We start from the raw sequence: 20,684 nt of genomic DNA, 5'->3' as shown, positions 1-20,684 counted from the left end.
CCGAACCCTACAAGTGACTCCCAGCTCCCACAATCATGGACTGGGATGCGAGCAGCAAGACTGGTGCGAGCTTTGAATGAGGCTGCCTACCGATGCATACCTTCTCCAGAGAAGGCCACAAAGCAGAGAGGCAGTAAATTTAATTGAATTCATGTTTAATAATTACAGGCACCGTGCCCCCCCTTCCCCCTGCCCAGGCAGCAGCAGGGGTGGTGCAGGGGCTGGGGCATATGCCCCCAGCAGCGAGGACGGCAGTCCCAAGAGTGATTTTTCGGAAAATAAAAAAGGACCCCAGGGGCAGGCAGTGGTGCCCCCCCCAAGACACACCAAATTTCAAGACTTTATATATAATATATCTCTGTGCCCCAGGGGGAGGAAGGGACACCTGGCAGCATCCTGGAGGGGGCCCAAGCCATCCTGCCTCTTCAGCCACTTTATTAGCTCTGACAATCGCACTACAGGCACCCACTGCCGCCACCGCCGCCGCCGCCGCTGAACCCCCTGCAGTCCGGGCGGCTGGCTGGGCCAACCGAGTGTCCACGGGGTTCCAAGTCCCCCGCCCGCCCGCCCTCAGTTGTGGTCGGACTCCTCCTCCTCCTGGCGAAGCCACTTGAAGAAGCCTGTGACAGATTTAAGGGCCACGCCCTTGCCCTGCTGCTCAGTGGGGTCCTTGCTACTCTCCCAGCTGTAGAAAGCGTCCTCCTTCACCACATCCTCATCGTATAGCGCATCGAAGAACATCCCAAGCAGGTCTGCAAGCAGGCAGGACAGAGTTAAGAGGTGTGCCGCCCACAGCCACCCCATCCTATCCGCCCCGCCCCGGGGATCCCTCCTATACTGCACTGTTAAAACAAGGCCCCTGACCCACCATCCAGACACCTTGTTTGACCATTTCAGTGTCACTAAGTCTCTGACAAGATGCTAATCTCACAACCTAAGAGACTGGTGGGCAGGAAGGAGTCACTTGGCCAAACCATACAAACCTGCCTAGACTCACACACCCCAGCAACTTCCAGTTTCCTCACTGACAATATACTTAATGGGGAGAACTTATGTAAAATTTGTACTCCTCAATTGGGGCATCACACAAGTCCCAGATGTACCACTCACAAGTCGAAAGTATAACCTGGCACATCCACTGGCCCCCCACTACAGATCCTGACAAATTCTCGATCCCAATTTCTTCTTACTTTCCATCTATCTCCTTAACACACACAGCCTCTCTGGCCTTGACACTTTTACCTGTGCTACAGCTTTTGCCAGGAACATCCTTTCTCTTGTCACCTTCCTAGTGGATTCCTTTCTGCTCAACTCAAGCACCCCTAGCTCTGACCCTCTCTTCCCCCTTGGCCTTCCCAAGCAATTGTCCTCTAACCCTGAACACAACCTACTTCCTTCCCCACGCTGTGCTGCATTTCCAAAGCAAACTTTACATTCCTAAAAGCAAATGGACGCTGAGTATTGAATATGCTTATTCTGAGTAAAAAATGAATAAAGTATAGGATCTAGAGCCCTATCCATTTGTGAAACTCTGAGCCACCTAGGAGAAGCTACAAGCCAGAATGTTCCTAGGGGTGCCCACACCCCCCAATCTACAACCCCTTGCCTGTGGACAGCTTCCCACCCCCACCCCACATCAAAGGCAGGAGCACATCATTTATCCCAAACCCATCCTCCAAATGCTATGCACACCCACTCTGGGGACCCTGCACAATCAATGATCCACTCTGCCCTGTATCTGCACACCCAAGTGTCTCCCACCTCAACACCAAAGGCCTCCTTTACAACCACTATCTCCTATAACCAAACAAAAAGTTGTCTTTTGACTGTAGATTTAATTCAGAGATTTTTGTCTACATTTGCAGGGGGGAGGGGGGTTCTTTTTTTTGTCTCTGGCAAGTATTATTCAGTCCTTTCTAATCAAGATCCTGGCCCCCTGTTGACCAAATAATGTTTCTGCCAGGGTGGCCTCCATGTTTTTATACTAGCCTTTAATTTTCAGGTCTCCTCCCATGGAGCTCTCATGCAACATCTAGCAATGCTTAGACTTTTCCCTTTCCTAAAACTACTGTGCTTTGCTCACAGAGCCCTGTCCTTTGGTCCATACCTGTAGCACAGGTGGCAAACACAAGGCCCGAGGGCTGAATCCGGCCCTCCATCTTGTTTTTATCCGGCCCGGCACCTTGTCTCTACCCGGTGGCAGCACTGAGCTCTCACTTAACTGTTAAGGAGTAGTTACATTTATACAGTCCTAAAATTACATTCGGCCCTTTGAAGGCCACTGTGAGGTTGATGTGGTCCCGATGAAAATGAGTCTGACACCCCTGCTGTAGGTCCTTCACCTCAAGGTTCTACTCAGACCCTCATCATTCTCCCTCGGGCAATCCCGTACCTCCCTGTGATCTGCACATGTCTTGGCCCTGTGCTAGCAACTCGCAGGTGGACCTCCAGCCCTCCAAGTAAGTTCATTCTCCAAATGAGGTCAGATACCTAGCAGGCTGCCAACATCTCTGATCAGACCAAGGGAATGACCAGAGATATTGGGGGTTCGTCCTTGGCCCTCCACGAACCACAAACTCAACACGACCAAATCCAATTTGATCTAGTGGATGGAACCACACTGTCACCTCACCTACTAAAAACCACCCTGGGAATCATAGGACTTCAGATCTTTCATCATCCTCTCCTCAAGCCCATGTCTTGCATCTGCCCACTCCCCTCCCGTCTTCACTGCCACCTGCCAGGCTGGGCCACTGTCGACACACTCCTGGTCAGCTGACTCTACCGCATTCACCCCTACTCCAAACCAACCACTCTTCCCCAAATGACCAGGATGATTTAAAAACTGCATTAGAATTTTTTAATTCCTTGTTTAAAATCCCACCAGAGCCTCTCCCTGTCCTTAGGCTAAAGCCCCAAATCCATCCCATGGCTTACACAGCCCTGTGTGACCAGACCCTCGCCTCTCTCCCCAGCCCCATTTTGCCTCACATGACTGGTTACCGTGCTCTCCCTCAATGGTCTTCCTTCAACAGTGCTTTTTTTACCCTGTGTCCAGTTCTCCCTACCTCACAGCCTTCCTCTATACACAGCTCCTTCGTCCTAAGTCTCCCCCTCCCATCTGTCAATTCCCACTCATGACCCCTTAGACAAGGCGCACTCCCCCAGAGAGCACTCTGCAGGACTCATCTCCCCACACTCGTCGTCTGTGACAGACCACAGGCCAGCATGGGGACTGTGCTGGTCTTACTCTCTGCTAACATCCCAGGGCTCCAAGACATACCTGTTTGCAGAATGCATAACCTCAGGCATATTAGCCCTCAGTCTCCCAAAATACAGAAGAGGATAACACCATCTACTCTAAACAATAGTTGTGAGGATTAAATGCAGCAAGAAAAGCACCCCAGCCCAGTCTCATGCAGAGAGAAACATCATTTATCAGCTCTGCACTCCTGGCATCTAACAGTCGGCTAAGCCCAAAACAGGTAGCCGCCCTTCAAGGCCGAGTCTAATTCCTCCCATATGTAGGCAAGGAAACAAACACTGTAGGGGGAAGGCATCAACCATCAGAGCATTTGCTCTCCAATGACCACCCACCTTTTTTGGGTTGAGACCCTTTCCAAGACTGTCCCCACTATCTGGAAGTTCTTCCACCCCACCCCCAACCCTGCAGCCTGGCTCTTACGGGGGGGCTGTTCTAAGGTCACTACAAGGGCCTGGAGGGCATAGAGTGCCTGCAGCTCCTTCTGCTCGTCACATAGGTATTTCTGTAGCAGTTTCGCTCGCGCTTTCAGCACCTCAACATCCACTCGGAGGGGAGTCTCAACTACAGGAAGAAGACAAGGGTAAGTGGGATAATGCACCATCATCCTGGTTCAGAACTAGGAGGCAATGACCAAATCCTCCCTCCCTCCCTCCATTTGTCTATTGGGCCCACCCTTGCCCCACCATCTCCCTGGCTCCTCTTACAGATAATTGCAGAATAGCAGACACTTTTCATGAGGGCTCGAACTAATGTGTTGGATGCTACCTGCTGTTCAGACAGGTTGGCCTATGCGGGAGAAAGAGAAACACATGGCCCATAAACTCAAAGGGTTTTGTGCCCTGCCCCTCACCACACCAAGAGTGACTTCTCCTTTATCCTGCTCTCCCAATATCAAGAGAAACATACCTCTATCCAGTCAAACACCTGCTGGTTATTGCTGCCCTCCTTGAGCAGCCTCTCCAGCTGTCTGCTCAGCTCCTCAGGGGAGAGCAACCTCTGGCCAGGGGCTTCTGATTCCTCTACCAGGGTATACTCCACTTTCTGCAACCAAATCGGCGCACAGGTCAAGAGGTAGGTAAACACAGCATGCCAGCCCCAAATGGAGTTAACCTAACTCCAGCACAAACCTGGTCAGTGACGAATGCACCAACATCCTGGCCTTCTGGTAGAAATTCTTTCCAACTGAGTCCAGCCTCTCGCCACAGCGCCCCCACCTTTTTGGGACCCTGGAACATGCAAGACCAATTCAGCAACCCTCTGTCTCCCCAATAATTTAACAACACTACAAATGGCACGCATCAGATATTTACTGAAAGGCTACTAGGTGCCTGTTATAGGCTCAGGATGCTGTAGAGGTGCCAAATAGATATAGTCCCTTCATGCTCATTGTCTCATACCGGGCACAGACATCAGTCACAGACACAAGAACTCATCCACGGAGGCTGAAGGTTGTGGAGCTGTCCTAAGAGCCTCCAGGAAAAATGTCAATTACCTGTCATGGAATTTTCAAAGAACTATTGGACCACAAAAGGTAAACAACCAAATCCAAATAAATATCTCACCCCAGCCTTCCACACTCACCTACATTTTTTCTATAATAGCTTAGTTTTTCATTACTCCAAATAACAAATATTTATGGGAGAGGACAATTAACAAGTATGTTTATTTGATTCCCAAGTCCAGGAAATTTTAGAAGCATACACATCCCCCTCCCCCCAATGCAAACCAGAATCTTCACATAAACAGCAGGGGGAGCCCATTTTATGTAAAAGGCAAGAGATTCTGAAGGCGTGACTTTTATAACAGGTACGTAAAATGATGACATCAACCCTTAACAAGATTACTGTAGTTCAGGGATTTTAAAGATGTCCATTTTAACACCATGAAAATGCAGTTGTCTCAGTTGATATATTGCATTTTAAAAACATGATCGTAAGTCTCTTTCTTTCTTAACAGAGCATAAATGTCCTATAAACCTATGGCATCTTAGAGTCAATGAAAATACTTAAGTAATTCAATACACTTTTTCTTTTTCTTCTTCAAACAAATTACCCTGGTACACATTTTTACCTAATTAATATTTCCCCTGGCTGGTGTGGCTGAGTAGAATGAGCACTGGCCTGTGAACTGAAAGGTTGCTGATTTGATTCCCAGTCAGGGCACATCCCTGGGTTCCAGGCCAGGCCCCTAGTTGAGGGTATGAGAGGCAACCAATTGATGTTGCTCTCATACATCAATGTTTCTCTCCCTCTTTCTCCCTCCCTCCCCCCTCCCTAAAACTAAATAAATAAAATTTTAAAAATAAATAAAGGGATTAGTATGAAGTCTCACTCCTCTGGGTCCCAGGTAGCTGAACTCTTCTGAAACTGCACTTCCGAACTTCTCACTACCTCTAAGCACCACATCCAGCTTGCCTCTCCCATCTTTCCACCTGCTAGTCACCAATTAACTTTCACCAGGCAGTTTCAGCACCCTTCCAGGGAAGCATGCTGTCACGAAATTGTCAAACAGACACTCCTTTGCAACCTCACCATACTTAAAATCCTCAAATTCAACCACTTTATTTCACACTTTACTTCACTGTTGTGTTAAGCTGTCATTCTTATTTTTTCCTCTTCCTTCTTGTTTCCTATTTTATTCACTTGCTGTATTTACTACCAATGCCTAATACGTAGAAAATGGTTTGTTTGTTTTTTTTAAAGCATTAGTTGAATGAATGAACAAATCAACCAATCAATCAAGGGTCAGGGTCCTAGATTCCCATTCTCCAGCACTGGCCAGAACTCATAAAAGGAACTGGTCTGAGGGAGTGCCGGCCTCTCTCAGATGCTAACACAGGCACTACCACGCGTCCCCATTAACTCCACCCCGCCAAAGGACCACGAGGCTTGTGTCACCACAAGTAGACAAAACACACAGTGGAAGCAAGTAGACAAAACACACAGTGGAAAGCGAAATCCTAAACACGTTACCCCCAAAAGGTTCTCACTCACCATGCTTTTGCATAGGAGCCTCAGGATCTCCAGCAACAGGGAAACAGCTTTGCCCAGGGGCCTCAGGGGTTTTGTAACCTCCCTGTAAGAAAACTCCAGTGTTGACAGCCTCCAAAGCCCTAAACCTAGACATCTTAACCTGCCACCCCCCCCTCCCCTCCCCGCTTTCTTTCTCTCTCCTGAATTCTACCAAAGGGAACTCACCTGAACAGCTCCCCCATGGGTACTCCACCATCCTGCAAAATTGGCGTTACTAGTTCTGCCAGGTAGAGCCACACGTGGGGGATGTCAATTTCCATGTCTTCAGCCAATTCCAGGATTTCATACAGCCTGCAAAAGGAATTCAAAGTCAAGGCATTCGAGGAAACAGGAGGCTCAGCCTCCGTCTGGGGCAACTAGGCATGACTAAAAGGACCAGCTGAGGAGCCCATCAGGAACATTTCCTCAACATGGGCAATTATCTCAAGCTAAAGACACTTTCGTGTCCTTAGATGGCTCACCACCCCCATCCCTGCCAAAAATAATGCTGACCAGGATAGCTGAGGAGCCTACATTCTTCCCCAAGGTCCACAGGTCCTACAGAGTAAGGAAATGTGTGTGTGTGTAAAGTGGGAGGGTCACAGAAGTCGGTCATACCCTTGGTAGTACTGTGCAGTGGAGAGGTGCCCGGTAGAGAGCAGCTGGTGCAGCAACCGTCCCATATGTTCACGAGCAATGGCACTGCGCTCCAGTGTGGACTCGATGCCATGCCGCACAAAGATGAAAAGCAGGCAGGGCGAGGCCAGCTCCTGCACACACTGCACTGCCTCCTGCAGGAGGCACAGGTACAGGAGGAGAGCAGTCAGTGTCTGGCCCGGACCCTACGCTGCACGGCTGTCGGCGCAGCCCCGCCCTCTCTGCCGTCACTCAGACCCTCCCACCACCAACCTTCATGTCATTGAGATGGAGGTATTCCTCAATGATGGCCTTGGATTTCTTCTCTAGCTCCTCCTCCGATAGTGCAGCCTTTGGGGGACTCATGGGAGGCAGGGTGGCTTCTCGCTTCACTGAGGGGGACAAAACAAATCACAAACTCTTTAGTTCCAGTCTTTCCGGGGAACATCTGGAGTTCTGAAGACTAGGGACTGGCTAGTCCCAAACCAGGCCACACCATTCCCTTCCCTTCCTCTCTCAACCCCTTACCAGCATCCCGCCCGCGGTCCCGATCCTCAGACAGGCTGGCTGCCTTACGCAGCCCCTCAGGCTGGGAGGGGCGCTCTCTACTCCGCTCCTCCACTTCCTTGCTGAAGCTGCGCTTGGTGGCAGGTGTCCGAGATCGATCAAGCCGGTCGCCACGATCACCTCCCCGTTCACTCCGCTCTAGGCGGTCTCCTCGGTCCCCAGCTTTCTCACCTCGTTCCCGGCTCAAGCTACTCCTGAAGAAAGACAGGCTCATGGTCTCTCACCTGTGCTGCCCAGGCACTCTCTTCTTTAGCTACGCAACATGCTAAGCAACCATCAGGCCTTGTTCTTGGCATCAGGTGTATGTCCCAATCTCAGCCAGAGACTCTGATCATTGCAGGTATTTGTGGAAAACGAAGACACCTAGGAAACCTCACCTCTGAGCCACACGTCTGTTTTCTGTGCTTTCTGTAGGTGCTGCTTGTTGAAGGGCTGAGAAGCGATTCAACGTACTAGTAGCTGGACGAACAGCTTCTGATGCTGAGAAGGCAAAAACTGAGTACTAACATCTGTTTTCTTACATCCTACCACCTACCCGAGTTTAGGACACTTGGCTCTAGTCCCAACACTAAAGCAGTTCAGTCCCTAGTCCCACCAAGTAGTACATGGCTCCTGTATCACCTAACCATTCTATACTGAAAGCCCCCCCCCCCCCCACAGACGAGGCTCTGCCTTCAAGAGAGGCCACTGATAACCACCCAGCTCTTTACAGCGGCATCCATACCTGCATCAGAGGGCTTGGCTCCTGAGCCTCCACTGCTGCCCTTGCCCCAGCTCAATCGCCCTCCAGGTGCGAAGAGCTGGTTGTTAGAATCAATGGAGCCAGGCTGAGGAAGGAAAGGGAGTGGAGAGTCATGGGTCTGATCTGGCCAAAGCCCCCAGCCACACACAGCCACGAACAGCCTAGACCAGAGGCGAAGCACACTTTTCCTGTAAAGGGCCAGACAGTAAGTATTTTAGGCTTTGCAGCCACAGTTTCTATTTCAACTACTCAACACTGCCGCTATCATACAAAAGCAGTAACAAAGGATAAAAGGAATGAGTGTAGTGGAGCTGCAATAAAACTAAGGACACCAAAACTTAAACTTTATGTAATTTCACATCACATAACAGCATTCACTTTTTTCAGCCACTAAAAAAATGTAAAAACCATTCTTAGCCAGGGGGATTACAAAACAGAGAACGGATCTAATTTTGTGTGCGCGTCGGTTTGCTGACCAGAGTGGCCCACACCACTGGGATCGCACACCCTAGGACTGGTGGCCTGTCTCCAGTAATCTAACCAGTTAGTCTAAGAGGAAAATTTCAGCTGTCGGAGAATGAGGGGGCTAAGACCCAAACTGTGTTTAATGCCAAATTTGATCCCTCTTTACCCTTCTATTACTAACATCACCCCCTCTAATATACACACCCCTACCTTTGTGATCTTGGTGAGTCGTGAGGTGTCAATAGGGCGGCTGCCCTTGCTGATGGGGACTGTGTTCCAGCCACCATCATCTACAAGTGGAAGACCACGGCCTGGGACCAAAAAAAGAGAGGATATTAAAATAATAAGCAAGGCCTAACAGCCCTGTCCCCTTGGGCTGGCTCCAGCCTCGCTTCCTCAGGTCCTCAGTTCCATCATGGGGTCTCAGTGGCCCAGACACGTGGCACTAACAAGAAGTCATCAGTGGAAAGCACAATCCCTCGCACTGTCCCCTCCTCAATTCTAGCCTCAAACTCACTGATAGGTGGGCCTGGAGGGCCACCCCGACGTTTGTCGCTGCCCTTGGCCATTAGCTGCTGCACTTTTATGTGCTCTCGATGCTCCTCCATCTCCGCCTCCTTGTGGATCTGGTCAATGGTCTTGGGACCTTGATCCCCTCGGCGTGGCACCCAATTGCTCTGTGGGAACATGAAGCCAATCACAAGATAATTACACCAAAGAGGCCAGACAAAGTAATGTCGGGAACTGGGGACTGTGGAGTCATAGGCAGTCGACTAGCAGGGGAAGGGGGCGACACACACCCGTCGCAGATCCAGCACATCTTGCAGCATAAAGCGGATTCGGGAAGAAGTCTTCTTTTCCTTAATTATTTTTTCCATCTGGTTGAAATACTGATCCATTCGGGGCTAGGGAGAAGCAAAAGGATTAGGCCAGGAACTTCTGACTTCTCTCCTCCTGCTGCAAGCCCTCAGCTCTGACACTATGGTTCAGTGGCCCAGACTCGACAGCCCAACATGGAGCTTGTCAGTGGACAACAGGCCCCACCTACTTCAGCCTGTCCCCTTCCACTTCCCAGGACCCCTACCTTGGCTTTTTCAAAGTCCAGATCTTTGCCAATGGTGGTGAGCAGACGGCACAGACATTCAAGGGACTCTTCATCATGATTCTTAAGTAGCTTAACTACGCAATCGTGCATTATTGCCTCTGTTAACATCTTCAGCTTAAACAACTCCCCAATGAACTTGATATTCCCTAAAGAGCGCCGCCGGGCTATGTCTCGAGCCTCTTCCAGCTCTTCCTTCAAGCGTCCCCGTTCTTCTGCCTGGCAGTCATGGGACAGGGAACACATCAAAAAGAAACCCAGTCCCACGGCTAAAACCCTCTCCCTCCACTATCTGGATTTCTATACCCAGCAACAAGCACTCACGTCCTTAGGCAGAGAAACCCCCGTCACCAATCCCCACGCCCAATTCTACAGCTAAGTAGCATCTGGATGAGCAGCAGAGTTGGTGGGTTTTCTCTCACCGTGGCAGCTTCATCCATCTCTTTTTGCTTCTTCTCAAAAACCTCATCATCATCTTTGTCTTTTTCAAACTCCTTCTGACATCGATTCAACAACAGTTTTCGAAAGTTTACAGTCACTGTTGGCTTCTCTGTAGTGGGCACTTTCAGCTGTGTATCAAAGAAAATGTCACATTCAGATTATCCAGGGCAAGGAAGACCCTCCCAGAGTCTTTAACTACCTAACCCAGGAAGAGCTCTAGCCCCAGTTCTGCCTCCTCTTGGAGGAGAACCAAGAAGATGGACTTACTGAGTGGGAGGCCAGACCACAAGACTGAGAAAACAGTGGAAACTCACCGCCATGAGGCAGCGACACATGTTGGCATAGGCCACAGAGAAGTTGGGTTCTGAAATGGCCTTTTCAAAGATGAGGTCAATGACCCCTTTCAGGCGTTCCTCGGTGTCGATGGCCAGCTGCGTCACCTGCTTCATCAGCTGCTGGAACATCTGGGGTGTTAGCTTATTCAGAATGGCACGTACCCTACGGAACAGGTCCTGGTGGGGAGAGGGAGCAGAGAAGACACAGGACCCAATGAGGTTCTCAGAAGAACAGGGGCCACCGAGAAGGATGAAGAGAGGAGGGAGGATGGAATAGGCTACTAATGGGGATGGACAGAGGCAAAAAGGCACAGCTGGCTCAGCAGACCCTGAAGAGAAGGAATGGAGACCCAAAGCAGGGCCTGCCAGTACCTGGGTTTTGCTGCCATCAGCATCCTCTTCCCCCCGGTCCTTGTCTGTCCGCTTGCTGCTGGGTTTCCAGGCTTTCTCTGCTTTGTTCAGTTTTATATCTTCGGTCATTAACACTGTGGCAATGATCTTACGTGGCTCCTTTCGGGGGCCCTGCTGAGAGCGCCTGGGTCCCAGACCAGCCTGCTAAGCATGGGTTAAAGAAAAGATACGGTAGTGAGTACAACCTGAGACACCACCACACATCTCTAGGGCAGATTTCTCATTTCCCATGAGACACAGAGGGTCACCCCCCCCCCAACTCCCCTGGCCCATCTGCCCCTCTAGCAAGTCCCACTCACCGGCCCTCTGGGCAGCTCCCCACCTGGCCCACCCCTTGGGGGCCCACGGTTGCTAAGGGTTGGTCGCCCAAGGTTGGCAAAGGATGGTGTGAAGTCTGGGCCACAATTTATGCCCTGAAGTCTAGCAGGATCCAGGGGCCGAAGTGGTGTTTTATTGGCCTGTGAAGAGGGCAGAAAAAGTATCAGGAACAGGCCAGGACTACTGACTGCTCTTTCAGGACCTCAGGCCCCTCCCCAGCCACCCATCAGTACAAACTCGGTCTTGCCCTCAGGCCCACCAACCTTATCCAACACCACATCACTGATATGGGGCAGTCCCTCAGGCTTCTGCATACTGGCAAAGATGAACTGAAAGCCAAGCAGGAACTCACGGTCATAACGTTTTTTCTCCTCAAGGTTTAGAGGCTTCCACTGATCTGTAGGGAAGATGGGGTGAACTGACCATACTATTGTCACTTGGGACCCTGACAAGAGTGCTCAGCCCTCTCAACCCTTCCTCCTGCATACCTGACTTGTATTCATACTTCTGTTCCGCGGGTTGAATGTTCTCAGCATTGTGGATTTTGTCTTCTTTTGAGTCCCAAGTCTCATCTGCTTCCTCAGGTCGTGAGGGCACACTGCTGCCCTCAGGCTCTGGGCCGGGGTTGTTGCCTACTGGAGGCTGATTTTCCACCTCTGGTATTCCTGGGTTCGCCTGTAACCGTAGGGCATCCATTTGGTTGCAGCTCAAACATCATTCCACACTCAAACTCTGCCCTGTGCTACTACATTTTCTTACCTCCTTGAAGGCATCTAGAAGGTCCCCTACAGCTTCCTTTTTATTGAGCTCCTTAATTTTCCGTCTCCTCTTTGGCACAGATACTGCCACTATTTAGGGAAAAAACAGAGTAGGGATAACTTAAAAAGTGCCCCTAACCCCTGGGAAGAAGAGCAGCCACTGTGTACCACTTCTGCTTTCTGTCACAACCTCTCCAGACTTAAAATTCCTTACTCTAGCTCTTAAGATTTAGGAGTTTAATCTAGCTCTTAGTCTAGCTTACTTAAACTCTTAAGTAAGCCATTACAGGGCTTCTGACCCAGACATTAAGGCACAAATGGGAGATCATCAATAAGCAGAGAGAACCCCACCCTCCAGCCCGGCCCAACCCACCTCCACCATCCAGCCACACCTTACCTGGGGTGGCTGCTGCTGCCTCCAAATTCTGGGACAGGTGAGCTGGAACAGGGGTGCTTTCTGGGGGGAGCAGTTCCTCTTCTGCCTTGTCACCCTCAGCTTCTCCTTCCTCCTCCTCCTCCTCGTCTTCCATTTCCTCCTCTGGAGCAGGTGAAGTCGCTGGAAAAGCCACAGCTGGAGTGGCAGAGAGGATGACAGGGGGAGCCTCTGGTGTTATAACCTCTTCGGCCTGCTCCTTTGGCTCACTGACTGGGCTTAAGTCCACAGCTGGTGGCGAGGGGGCTCCATTGAGCAGTTCCTCAGGTTGGGCAGTTGGAGCAATGGGCGTGGGGGAATCAGAGGGACAAATAGCGGGGAGAGGGGCAAGCTCTGGGTTCAACTCCAATTCTGGTTCTAGATCCTCGGGAGGGACCGTGCCATTAGGCTCAGGAAGAATTTCCACCTTGGGAGATGCCAGGGGGATAGAAACCTGGAGAGGACTAGAAGAAAACTCAGATTCCGGAATTGGTTTGCTAAGTGTCACTTCTACTTCCAGTATGGGTTCAGCGAGGGGAGTGGGTTCCGGAGAGATGCAATATGGCTCCCCAGTTTCACAGGGCATAGGGGTTGATTCTTCTACAGACACTTCCATCATCCCCGTTGTCATAGTGTCCCCAGGAATAGAGAGGACTGCGAGATTAGGCTCAGATCCTGGTTCCAAGATTGGAGGTGGTGACGGGGTCGGAGAAGGCGAGGAAGGCTGGGATTCTGAAGGGCTATGCTCTGTGCCAGGCAGCCCCGGCCGGGCCCCAATGATTGCTCCCTGTGACCGGTCATCTGCACCACAGGAAAGAAGAGTAATTAGAGGCAAGTCCTTCACTGCTGTTGTTCCTCCTCCTCCACCTCCCAGCCAAAGCATTCCCAACCTAACACCTCCGCCCAATCTTCTCCCACCTAAACCTTTTCCCTTTTCACCCTAAGTCCAATCCATGCTCAAAACCCCACTACCTTAAACCTAAGTCATTCTTCCCTGACACCCTCAAGTCACCCTACCTCTGGCATTTTAAATCGCCACACTCCTTTTCCCTGTAAAAGCTCTGTCCCACGTGCTTGCATACCTGGCCGGACAACGACAGCAACCTGGGGAGTCTCCCCATTAGCTTGAGGCTCCAGTCCGACTCCCGTCTGCAGGACACAAAGGGTTACCAACTTTGCCCTGAAGAGTCCCACAACCCTTCTTTACTAGAGCCATTTCTACTTTAGCTCTGCCTAGAAATCCAGGAAAGCAGGGAAACAAATCCCTTAGTTAAAGGAAAAGACCAAAGAACTTGGGAGTCCAGGGCAGAATAGCCATCCCAGCCATGGCATTACTCAAAGAGCAGACAATACCTGGGGAGGAGTGGGTGTGGAGGTGGTTCGGGCCCCAGACATAATTTCCTCTGTGATATCCTTCCCTCCTTGGTTTGGATCTCGAATTCTGATCTGGGGAAAGAAAGCTACAGTTTGAGTGGAAAGCGGGAGGAGCCCACCTCTCCACCCTGCCCCACACCTAAGTCTCCAGGCCAACCCTCCACCCCCAGACTGGGAAGCAGACGGGTGGGTGTCAGAAACCCCATGAGTTCTACTGTCAACCCATCCGGCTGCCCTGGTCCCACCCCTAAGAGACCCTTGACTTCACAGAGCAGCTCTGTACATCACAATGCTCCTCCCTCTCTCCCTCATCCCTGCCCCACCAACAGTCCTCAAGTCTGCGGCTGCACACCCTGGGGCCCAGGACCCCCGTCTAGCACCCATACGGCTCACTTTGTGGCTACTCGGCCTGATCTCTGGGGGCAGGGCCCAGATCCAGTAGGTGGAGCCAGGGTGACTCAGCGGCTTCCCCAGCCCTGGCACCCTATTCTGGGCACCACGCCCAGGGCTTGAGGATTGAGCAGAGGCGGAGGCCTCAAGAGCTTCCAGGACTTGGGGTTGGGGGTGGGGCCACAGAAAACCAACCATTTCTAAAGCAAGCCACCAGAAACCTAAAACCAAACATAGATCTTACCGACCCCTCCAGGTCTCAGGAATTTCCCCACTAGGCACTTCAGTCTTCCCATGAGCTTTTCCTACACTGTAATATTAGTACCTTACAAAGAACCTGAGCACTTCACAGATCCCCATTCTTTGTCCACTTCAACTGAAGATCTCCTTCCTTAACTTCCCGCTCCCTGACCCACAATGCACCTGACCTTGATTCTCCCTTTTCCAGATGTCCTAGAGCCCGTTGTTGCTACTCACCGTTTTCCGCTCCCTCTTGGGAGCAATCTGGGGTGGCTGGTTTATCAAAACTGGGGTGGGGGCCACGCCAGTGGGAAACTGCTGCACACCCTGGGCTGGGTAGTAGGTGCCAGCTTGGGGGTGGTGGCAGGGGGGGGAGACACACAGAAAGAAAAAATGGTGGCAGCGTCAGGGCCCAACCATATACAAATGCCTGCTCAAGCACCTCCCTGCCCCAGAACTCATCACCCACAGCCGGCCCCTTGCCCTGCTCCACCCTCCTCCCCAAGGGAATTAGGTGTCTATCAAAGCTGGGGAACCAGTCTAAACTGCGTTTACAAGAATTCCTGACACTGGCACACACACCCCATATAGGCAGGCATTCATTTCCCACCACACACCAGCCACCAGGATTCTGTCTGTTCCTCTTCTACCTTGTAGCATGCTGTGTATGTACCCCACTCCCTGGGCACCACATACACATATACTCTGAGGGAGCAGCAACTACTTAACCTGAAACAGTATCAAGTCTTTGGCTGAGAATGAGAAAAAGAGATTTGCCAACCCTATCTATCTACTCAACTTGAGTCTAATTCCAGTCTGCAGCTCTTCGCTCAGGGGTAAGGAAATAAACACACTATCAACCAGACCCAGAACGAGGAAAAATTAATTCTTTAAAGCAATGGTCTCCAAAATGGGATGTGTTTCTTACTCTCATCCATAATCTCCACTTGTCTTTTAAAAATATATGTTTCAATTCTGCAAATGTATAAACAAACAAAAACATACATGTGTTGGAGGTACTTGCTCAAAATTTTCCCTGATGATCAAAAAATTTTGGAAACCACTGCCATAAAGAACAGTCTAATCCTTTCCTAGACTATAAATGAATAGTAGCTACAAAAACCTTCCAAATCCACATTACATTATTACTAACAGACCCTCCAACTGGTACACAATCATTCCCTGAGGAAGGACTCCACTCTCAGGGATAGGATAAAATAGCCCGCCACCCACACACATCCCTACCACCTACTAACCCTATCATTTTTAGACCAAGAGACAACACTGAAAAGGTCTTAGGAATTAGTAAGCTTAGATGCTCCCTGGGACTCACTCTCACCTGATTCCATCCCCTCCTTACCGTAGGTCCCAAACTCCGTAGGGCTTGCACCCGGATAGAAGCTTGGGGCTCCTGGCTGCACAGGATACTGCTGTGTCGGAACAACATATGGGGAACGCCCCTGGTGGAGGGGGAGGAAGAAGGGAGAGAAGGAGTTGAAGAAGCTGAGTACCATATCAGACTACAAAGAGAATGTAGGGCAAGATAGGACAAGCCAACTCCAGGCAATGACCAGAAGGAAGTTCCACCTCTGGAGAAGAGATGGGACTGGAGGGTCAGGGTAGGGGTGGTGAGGGTTGGGGTACAAGGTTCTGTGGCTTCCAGCCCCCAAGCCTCCAGCCTCACCTGTCCAGGGATGTAGTAGGCCCCCTGGGAGGCTGAGTAGGAGATCTGGGAAGGGATCATCATTACTTGGGATCCAGCAGGGTAGACATGGGCAGCTGGGCCAGGGCGGGCGGGGGCTGCACTCTGCACTCGGGAAGCTGCACTGCTTGGGGGCTGGGCCCGGCTAGGGTAGAAGTGCTGTCAAGAGGGAGGAAGGCAGTTGATATTGGGAAGGGGAGGAAGTAGACAGCAAAATGGCCACTCTGCAATGTCTCCAGTCTGGAGAGAAGTACTGGGGGCTTTGGAGCACAGGGACCAATCCTTTCAAGACCCACTTGACCAAATGATGGTTAAGTGGCCTCTTGTATTCACACATTCCCTCCACACTGAGGTACACACATTGTACCTTGTGTATTTACTCCCTCACAACCAAGCATACTCATGTCACCTCCACCAGGCTACCCCTGCGCAGAAGCTTCCTAACACCCAGATGCATCATGCCTAAGTAACACCCTTTCTAGCAACATACTCCCCAGCATGCACTGCTCCACCCAAGGTCCAGAGGAACTAACTGCTAACATGCAAAGATCGCCCAGGTCCCAAGTACACGTTCTACAAAATTTAGCCCCTAACATGCATCAGTCAGCCACAGACTGAAGCCCCAGATGACAAATAAGTCCCCACCCTGAAGCCTCCAGTCCCTAGGTCTAGCCCCTGACTAGATAAAGAGTGAGACCAGGAGAGGGTCCAGGATTAGCAAAGGAATATTACCTGCAGAGACCTGAATCCTCCCTGAGAGCACATGGGGACAGGAAAGAAAAGAATTATCCCCAAGGTGATGAGGGGAAGAAAAAATGAAGAAAGTAGGACAAGAATCCTCCCACTTAGTGAGGAAGAACTTAGGGAAGAAAGAAAGGCAAGAACCAGCTGGAGTACTTATCTCACCATAGTCCAAAGAGAAAAAGGGAAAGGGGAATGGAGCAATGGCAGCCTCCCAGTAAAAGGAGGAAATAGGAAAGCAGGAATTGGCAGCTGGGCCCAAAACACTGCTCCCAACTCTCATGGCACCAAGACCCCTAGTAATGCAACCCCGACCAACTACATACTCCCCAAGGAGCCATAAGTAATCAGCAATGCAAAGTGCAGAGTCGCATAAAAGAACACAGAGCAACTGTCAGGAAACTGGGCAGATATAGGACCTCCAGAGTTTCCAGCCTAGGCCCAAGCTGGCTTAAGCTTTCCATAGCTCCCACCCAGGCCCCCTACTCCCATCCCCACAGCCCCTCACCTGGCGGGACTGAGAAGGCGTGTTCATTTGTGTCGCTTGTGGCGTACTGAACACCACCGGTGCGGTCTGCCCCGGGGGAAACGCTGGCTGAAGGGGGGAGACCAGAGTTCAGCAAGAGGGGAAACCCGGGTGGGGCAGAAACCCAAGCTGGTGAAGTAAGGGTAAGAGATCTGTGGCAACAGCCTCAGCAGTTCACATACCCCCTCCCCATGACAGCCCCTGGGAAGAGCCAGGGGCCCTGTCTCAATTTGGCAGCAGGAAACTGCACTTTGCCCTGACACAGATGGGGGTGGGAAAATCCAGAGGGTTGGAACCTGTTCCTGCCCCACTGCCTGGTCTCCCCCCACCCCCACCGGTCTCTTCTAATTCCTCCCTAATTACCTGTGGGAGTCCAGGGGATGGGGCGGGTGGGGGGCCTGTGGGCTGTGGAGCTTTGTTCATTTCATTTGGTCCACATCAGGGTCCCCCCAACACCTGTTGAGAAAGAGTGGCTCTCGGAAAAGGGAAGGGACCCAAACTTAAGGCAAATGGAGTAGAGAAGGGGTTGAGGCAAAGGCTATGTCCCACACCGAGCCCGGGAGACACCAAGAGGGTGAAGGAGCAGAAAAGATACAGTTTATATCCCCACCAACACGTTGCCAACCCGCATCACCACAAGCCAACCCCCTGACCTGCCGAAACAGCACCCTCACTCACCCCCTCGGTTAAGAATAAGTCCACGGTGCGGCCTACAGGTTCTGGGCATCCGAGGGCCTGGGGTTGGGAGGTGAGGGGTATCAACCTGGCTCCGCGGGGCCCAAGACCAACCAGACCGGAAATTCCAGGTCTCGCTGGCACCAGGCTCCCGGATCATAAACGGAGCTAGCAGCAGCTTCGGCCGCGGTGTCCCCACCCCCCACCTGGGGACACCGGGTTCCGGGCCTGGCCCAGGGGCACACAAGGCACGCCTGCCGCGGGTGGCCACGGGGGCACCCGCGCGGGGCCAGAGGCGAAGCCTGCCGCCGCCCAGAAGTGGAGGCCAGGAAGGGCGGGAGTCGGGCCGTAAGTAAAAGGCCAGGCGGGCGGCGGCCGAAGAGAAGCCGGTTTCAAGCGAGGGTCGGCCGGGAGGGCGGGCGGGGCCGGGGGCTCCTCCCTGCCCACCGCCACCGCCTCCCTCCCCTGCGCCCTCCCTGCGCAGAGCCGGCCAGTGCCAAAGAACAACGTGTCACTTCCCGGCGGCCGGGCCGCAAAGGGGGGAGGGGACGGCAGGCCGGGAGCCGCGGTGCCTGCACCCGCCGGGCCTCCTCGGGTCAGACCGCTGTGGTACTTCGTGGCCGGTGAACGCGGCACTCTCCCAGGCCGCAGGAACCACATATTCTGGCCCCGCGCTTCCCCACCCCCACCCAGCAGCCAGGCCGGGCCAGGCCGGGCACACGTGGGCCGCGGATCGGGCCCTGGCGGGCGGGGGCCCGGGCTTGAGCCGCGGAGCCAGGGCGCCGGGGCGGTGGCACAGGGCGGCCGGTCCCGGCCCGGATGGCGGCGGATGCGGGGGGAGGGGGTGGGGGGGCCGGGTCGGGCCCGGACATGGCGGCTTTACCTTCAGTCTCCTTCAGTCCGCGCGGCCGAGCCCCACGCAGCCGCACAGACGTAGTCCACAACCATTTCCGGCTCCCCGCACAGATCCCGCTCGGCGGCCACCGCTTCTCCGCAGGCGCAGCCGGCGCCCCCACGTGACCGGCGCAAAAGGCGGAGCTGCGCTGGGCGCCGCGGAGCACATGGGATTTGCCCCGCCTTGTCATGTGACAGCCACTACCCGCCCCCGTGTCCCCTCCCGAACTTTAGAACTCCCAGACAGACTACCCCCTCGCTCTGAGTATGTGTTCCGCAGTTCTTTAGTTCATTCATGCTTTGAGCCAGCGTTTATTGAGTGCATACTAACCCCTAGGCCAAGTGCTGGCTAGGGGCCGAGAATATTGAAATTAAAAACTCAGTTCTGTGTAAGTATATCATGGTACAACACGGAATGAAATACGAATTATATACAGCCTTTGAAAATAATGTAGGTTAGATCACTGAAAGACCTATTAAACTGAATGTTATGATAAAAGAATTGCAACATTCTAACTAGGAAATTCGTATGAATGATTTGTCTTTAACAAAGTTCAGCCACTCTCTAGGAGGGTCAAAAATCAATCATGGAAAATTCAGAATGCTGGAAGAAGGAATCTCAAAACTGCTGCCCATTAGTCCAAAGATTTGGGACCCCAGAAGGGACTGTACTAGAGCCAAATCTATGTACTAGGAGTCAGGTAGGTAGCCAGGCATTAATCCACATAGTGCTCCTTACTCCCTGGTGATGTTACCTACTACCTACCTATTTAATACTGGTTGTACAAAAGAATGGTACGATTTGAAACCAGGCAGTCTGGATCGAGTGTGAGCTTTTAACCATCGTGCTTTCTCTCACAATATCTGCTCTATTGGACTGTGAGGATTAAAGGAGTTAATTTAAGCGAAAATGCTTAAAACAGTGCCTAGATACGTAGCAAAAGTTCTCGTTTTCTCCACGTCACCTCTTTGCATACACATAATCTCAGAAGAAATTTTCTCAGCACCAATGATGAACTGGCCACTTAGTGTATATATAACCTATGTGACCTCAATCCTCACAATTGCCTATAAAATACAGGTCCCTGCAGAAAGTAAGGCCTGCTTGAGTGTGGTTGATAGGGTAATAATATGGGTGTAATAATTTATAGTTTTAATTTGAACATTTCACCTAAAATGCCATGTTGTGCTTGAGTGTGATATTGCTACGTTAGAGTAAATGCTTACACTTTTGTAATAAAAGGGGGGGTATTATTTGTGCCAGACCCTGTAAATTGTATTATCATTTCCATTATACATGAGGAACTGAAGCTCCAATGGTAGGAGAGCAAAATAGATACATGGAGGAGGAACTCTAGTGAGAATGAAAATGCAGATCTAGAGTATTCTGTGACCCTCTGCAAGTGCTGTGACTTTATCATGTTTGGCTCCCCTCTCTACTCTTCTATTTCTCCCTGAGCAAACTAAGAAATGAAAATCAATTACTACCTACATGCCAATCCATTCCTAACTCAGAAACCACTCTCTTGAACTCAAGTCAGAACAAGGTTCTACCTAAAAAATATCTTCACCTATCACCCCACAGTCATCTGAAATTGTGTATGCCCAGATAGGAATGTGTCATCTTTCTCTACACAGTAGTCCACCGTGCCCCCAAACATGTGGTTGCTACATTGTTT

At 51.5% G+C, this 20,684-nt stretch overlaps 1 protein-coding gene and 1 non-coding gene across 9 annotated transcripts; both read right to left on the bottom strand.

The window, feature by feature from the left end:
- Positions 1-138: 138 nt before the first annotated feature.
- Positions 139-19,148, bottom strand: EIF4G1 (eukaryotic translation initiation factor 4 gamma 1). Of its 8 annotated transcripts, none has more exons than XM_045198736.2 (34): positions 18,995-19,148; positions 18,115-18,171; positions 17,800-17,892; positions 17,419-17,505; positions 16,902-16,922; positions 16,152-16,328; positions 15,828-15,894; positions 14,705-14,817; positions 13,817-13,909; positions 13,546-13,612; positions 12,449-13,264; positions 12,053-12,141; positions 11,782-11,968; positions 11,557-11,690; positions 11,275-11,433; positions 10,937-11,119; positions 10,544-10,741; positions 10,211-10,357; positions 9,771-10,007; positions 9,487-9,591; positions 9,204-9,363; positions 8,897-8,997; positions 8,204-8,306; positions 7,857-7,959; positions 7,441-7,673; positions 7,186-7,304; positions 6,895-7,067; positions 6,463-6,588; positions 6,259-6,340; positions 4,393-4,491; positions 4,172-4,306; positions 3,970-4,051; positions 3,686-3,826; positions 139-752 (listed from the first exon to the last, which is right to left on the bottom strand). In XM_045198736.2, the coding sequence occupies exons 3-34, from the start codon at positions 17,857-17,859 to the stop codon at positions 571-573; spliced, it is 4,779 nt and encodes a 1,592-aa protein (XP_045054671.2). In that variant the 5' UTR covers positions 17,860-17,892; positions 18,115-18,171; positions 18,995-19,148; the 3' UTR covers positions 139-570. The 8 variants fall into 8 exon arrangements, with proteins under 8 accessions (XP_045054671.2, XP_045054652.2, XP_045054657.2 ...); XM_045198717.2 differs by having other exon boundaries at positions 15,828-15,927; positions 18,995-19,147; XM_045198722.2 differs by having other exon boundaries at positions 10,937-11,116; positions 15,828-15,927; positions 18,995-19,147.
- On the bottom strand, positions 9,079-9,154 carry LOC112309560 (small nucleolar RNA SNORD66). The gene has a single exon (XR_002975272.1). It is a non-coding gene; the product is annotated as a small nucleolar RNA SNORD66 (small nucleolar RNA).
- Positions 19,149-20,684: the final 1,536 nt, after the last annotated feature.

Source organism: Desmodus rotundus, chromosome 2 (genome assembly GCF_022682495.2).
Source record: "Desmodus rotundus isolate HL8 chromosome 2, HLdesRot8A.1, whole genome shotgun sequence".
Lineage (NCBI taxonomy): Eukaryota > Metazoa > Chordata > Mammalia > Chiroptera > Phyllostomidae > Desmodus > Desmodus rotundus.
This window is presented reverse-complemented; position numbering and strand designations above follow the sequence as displayed.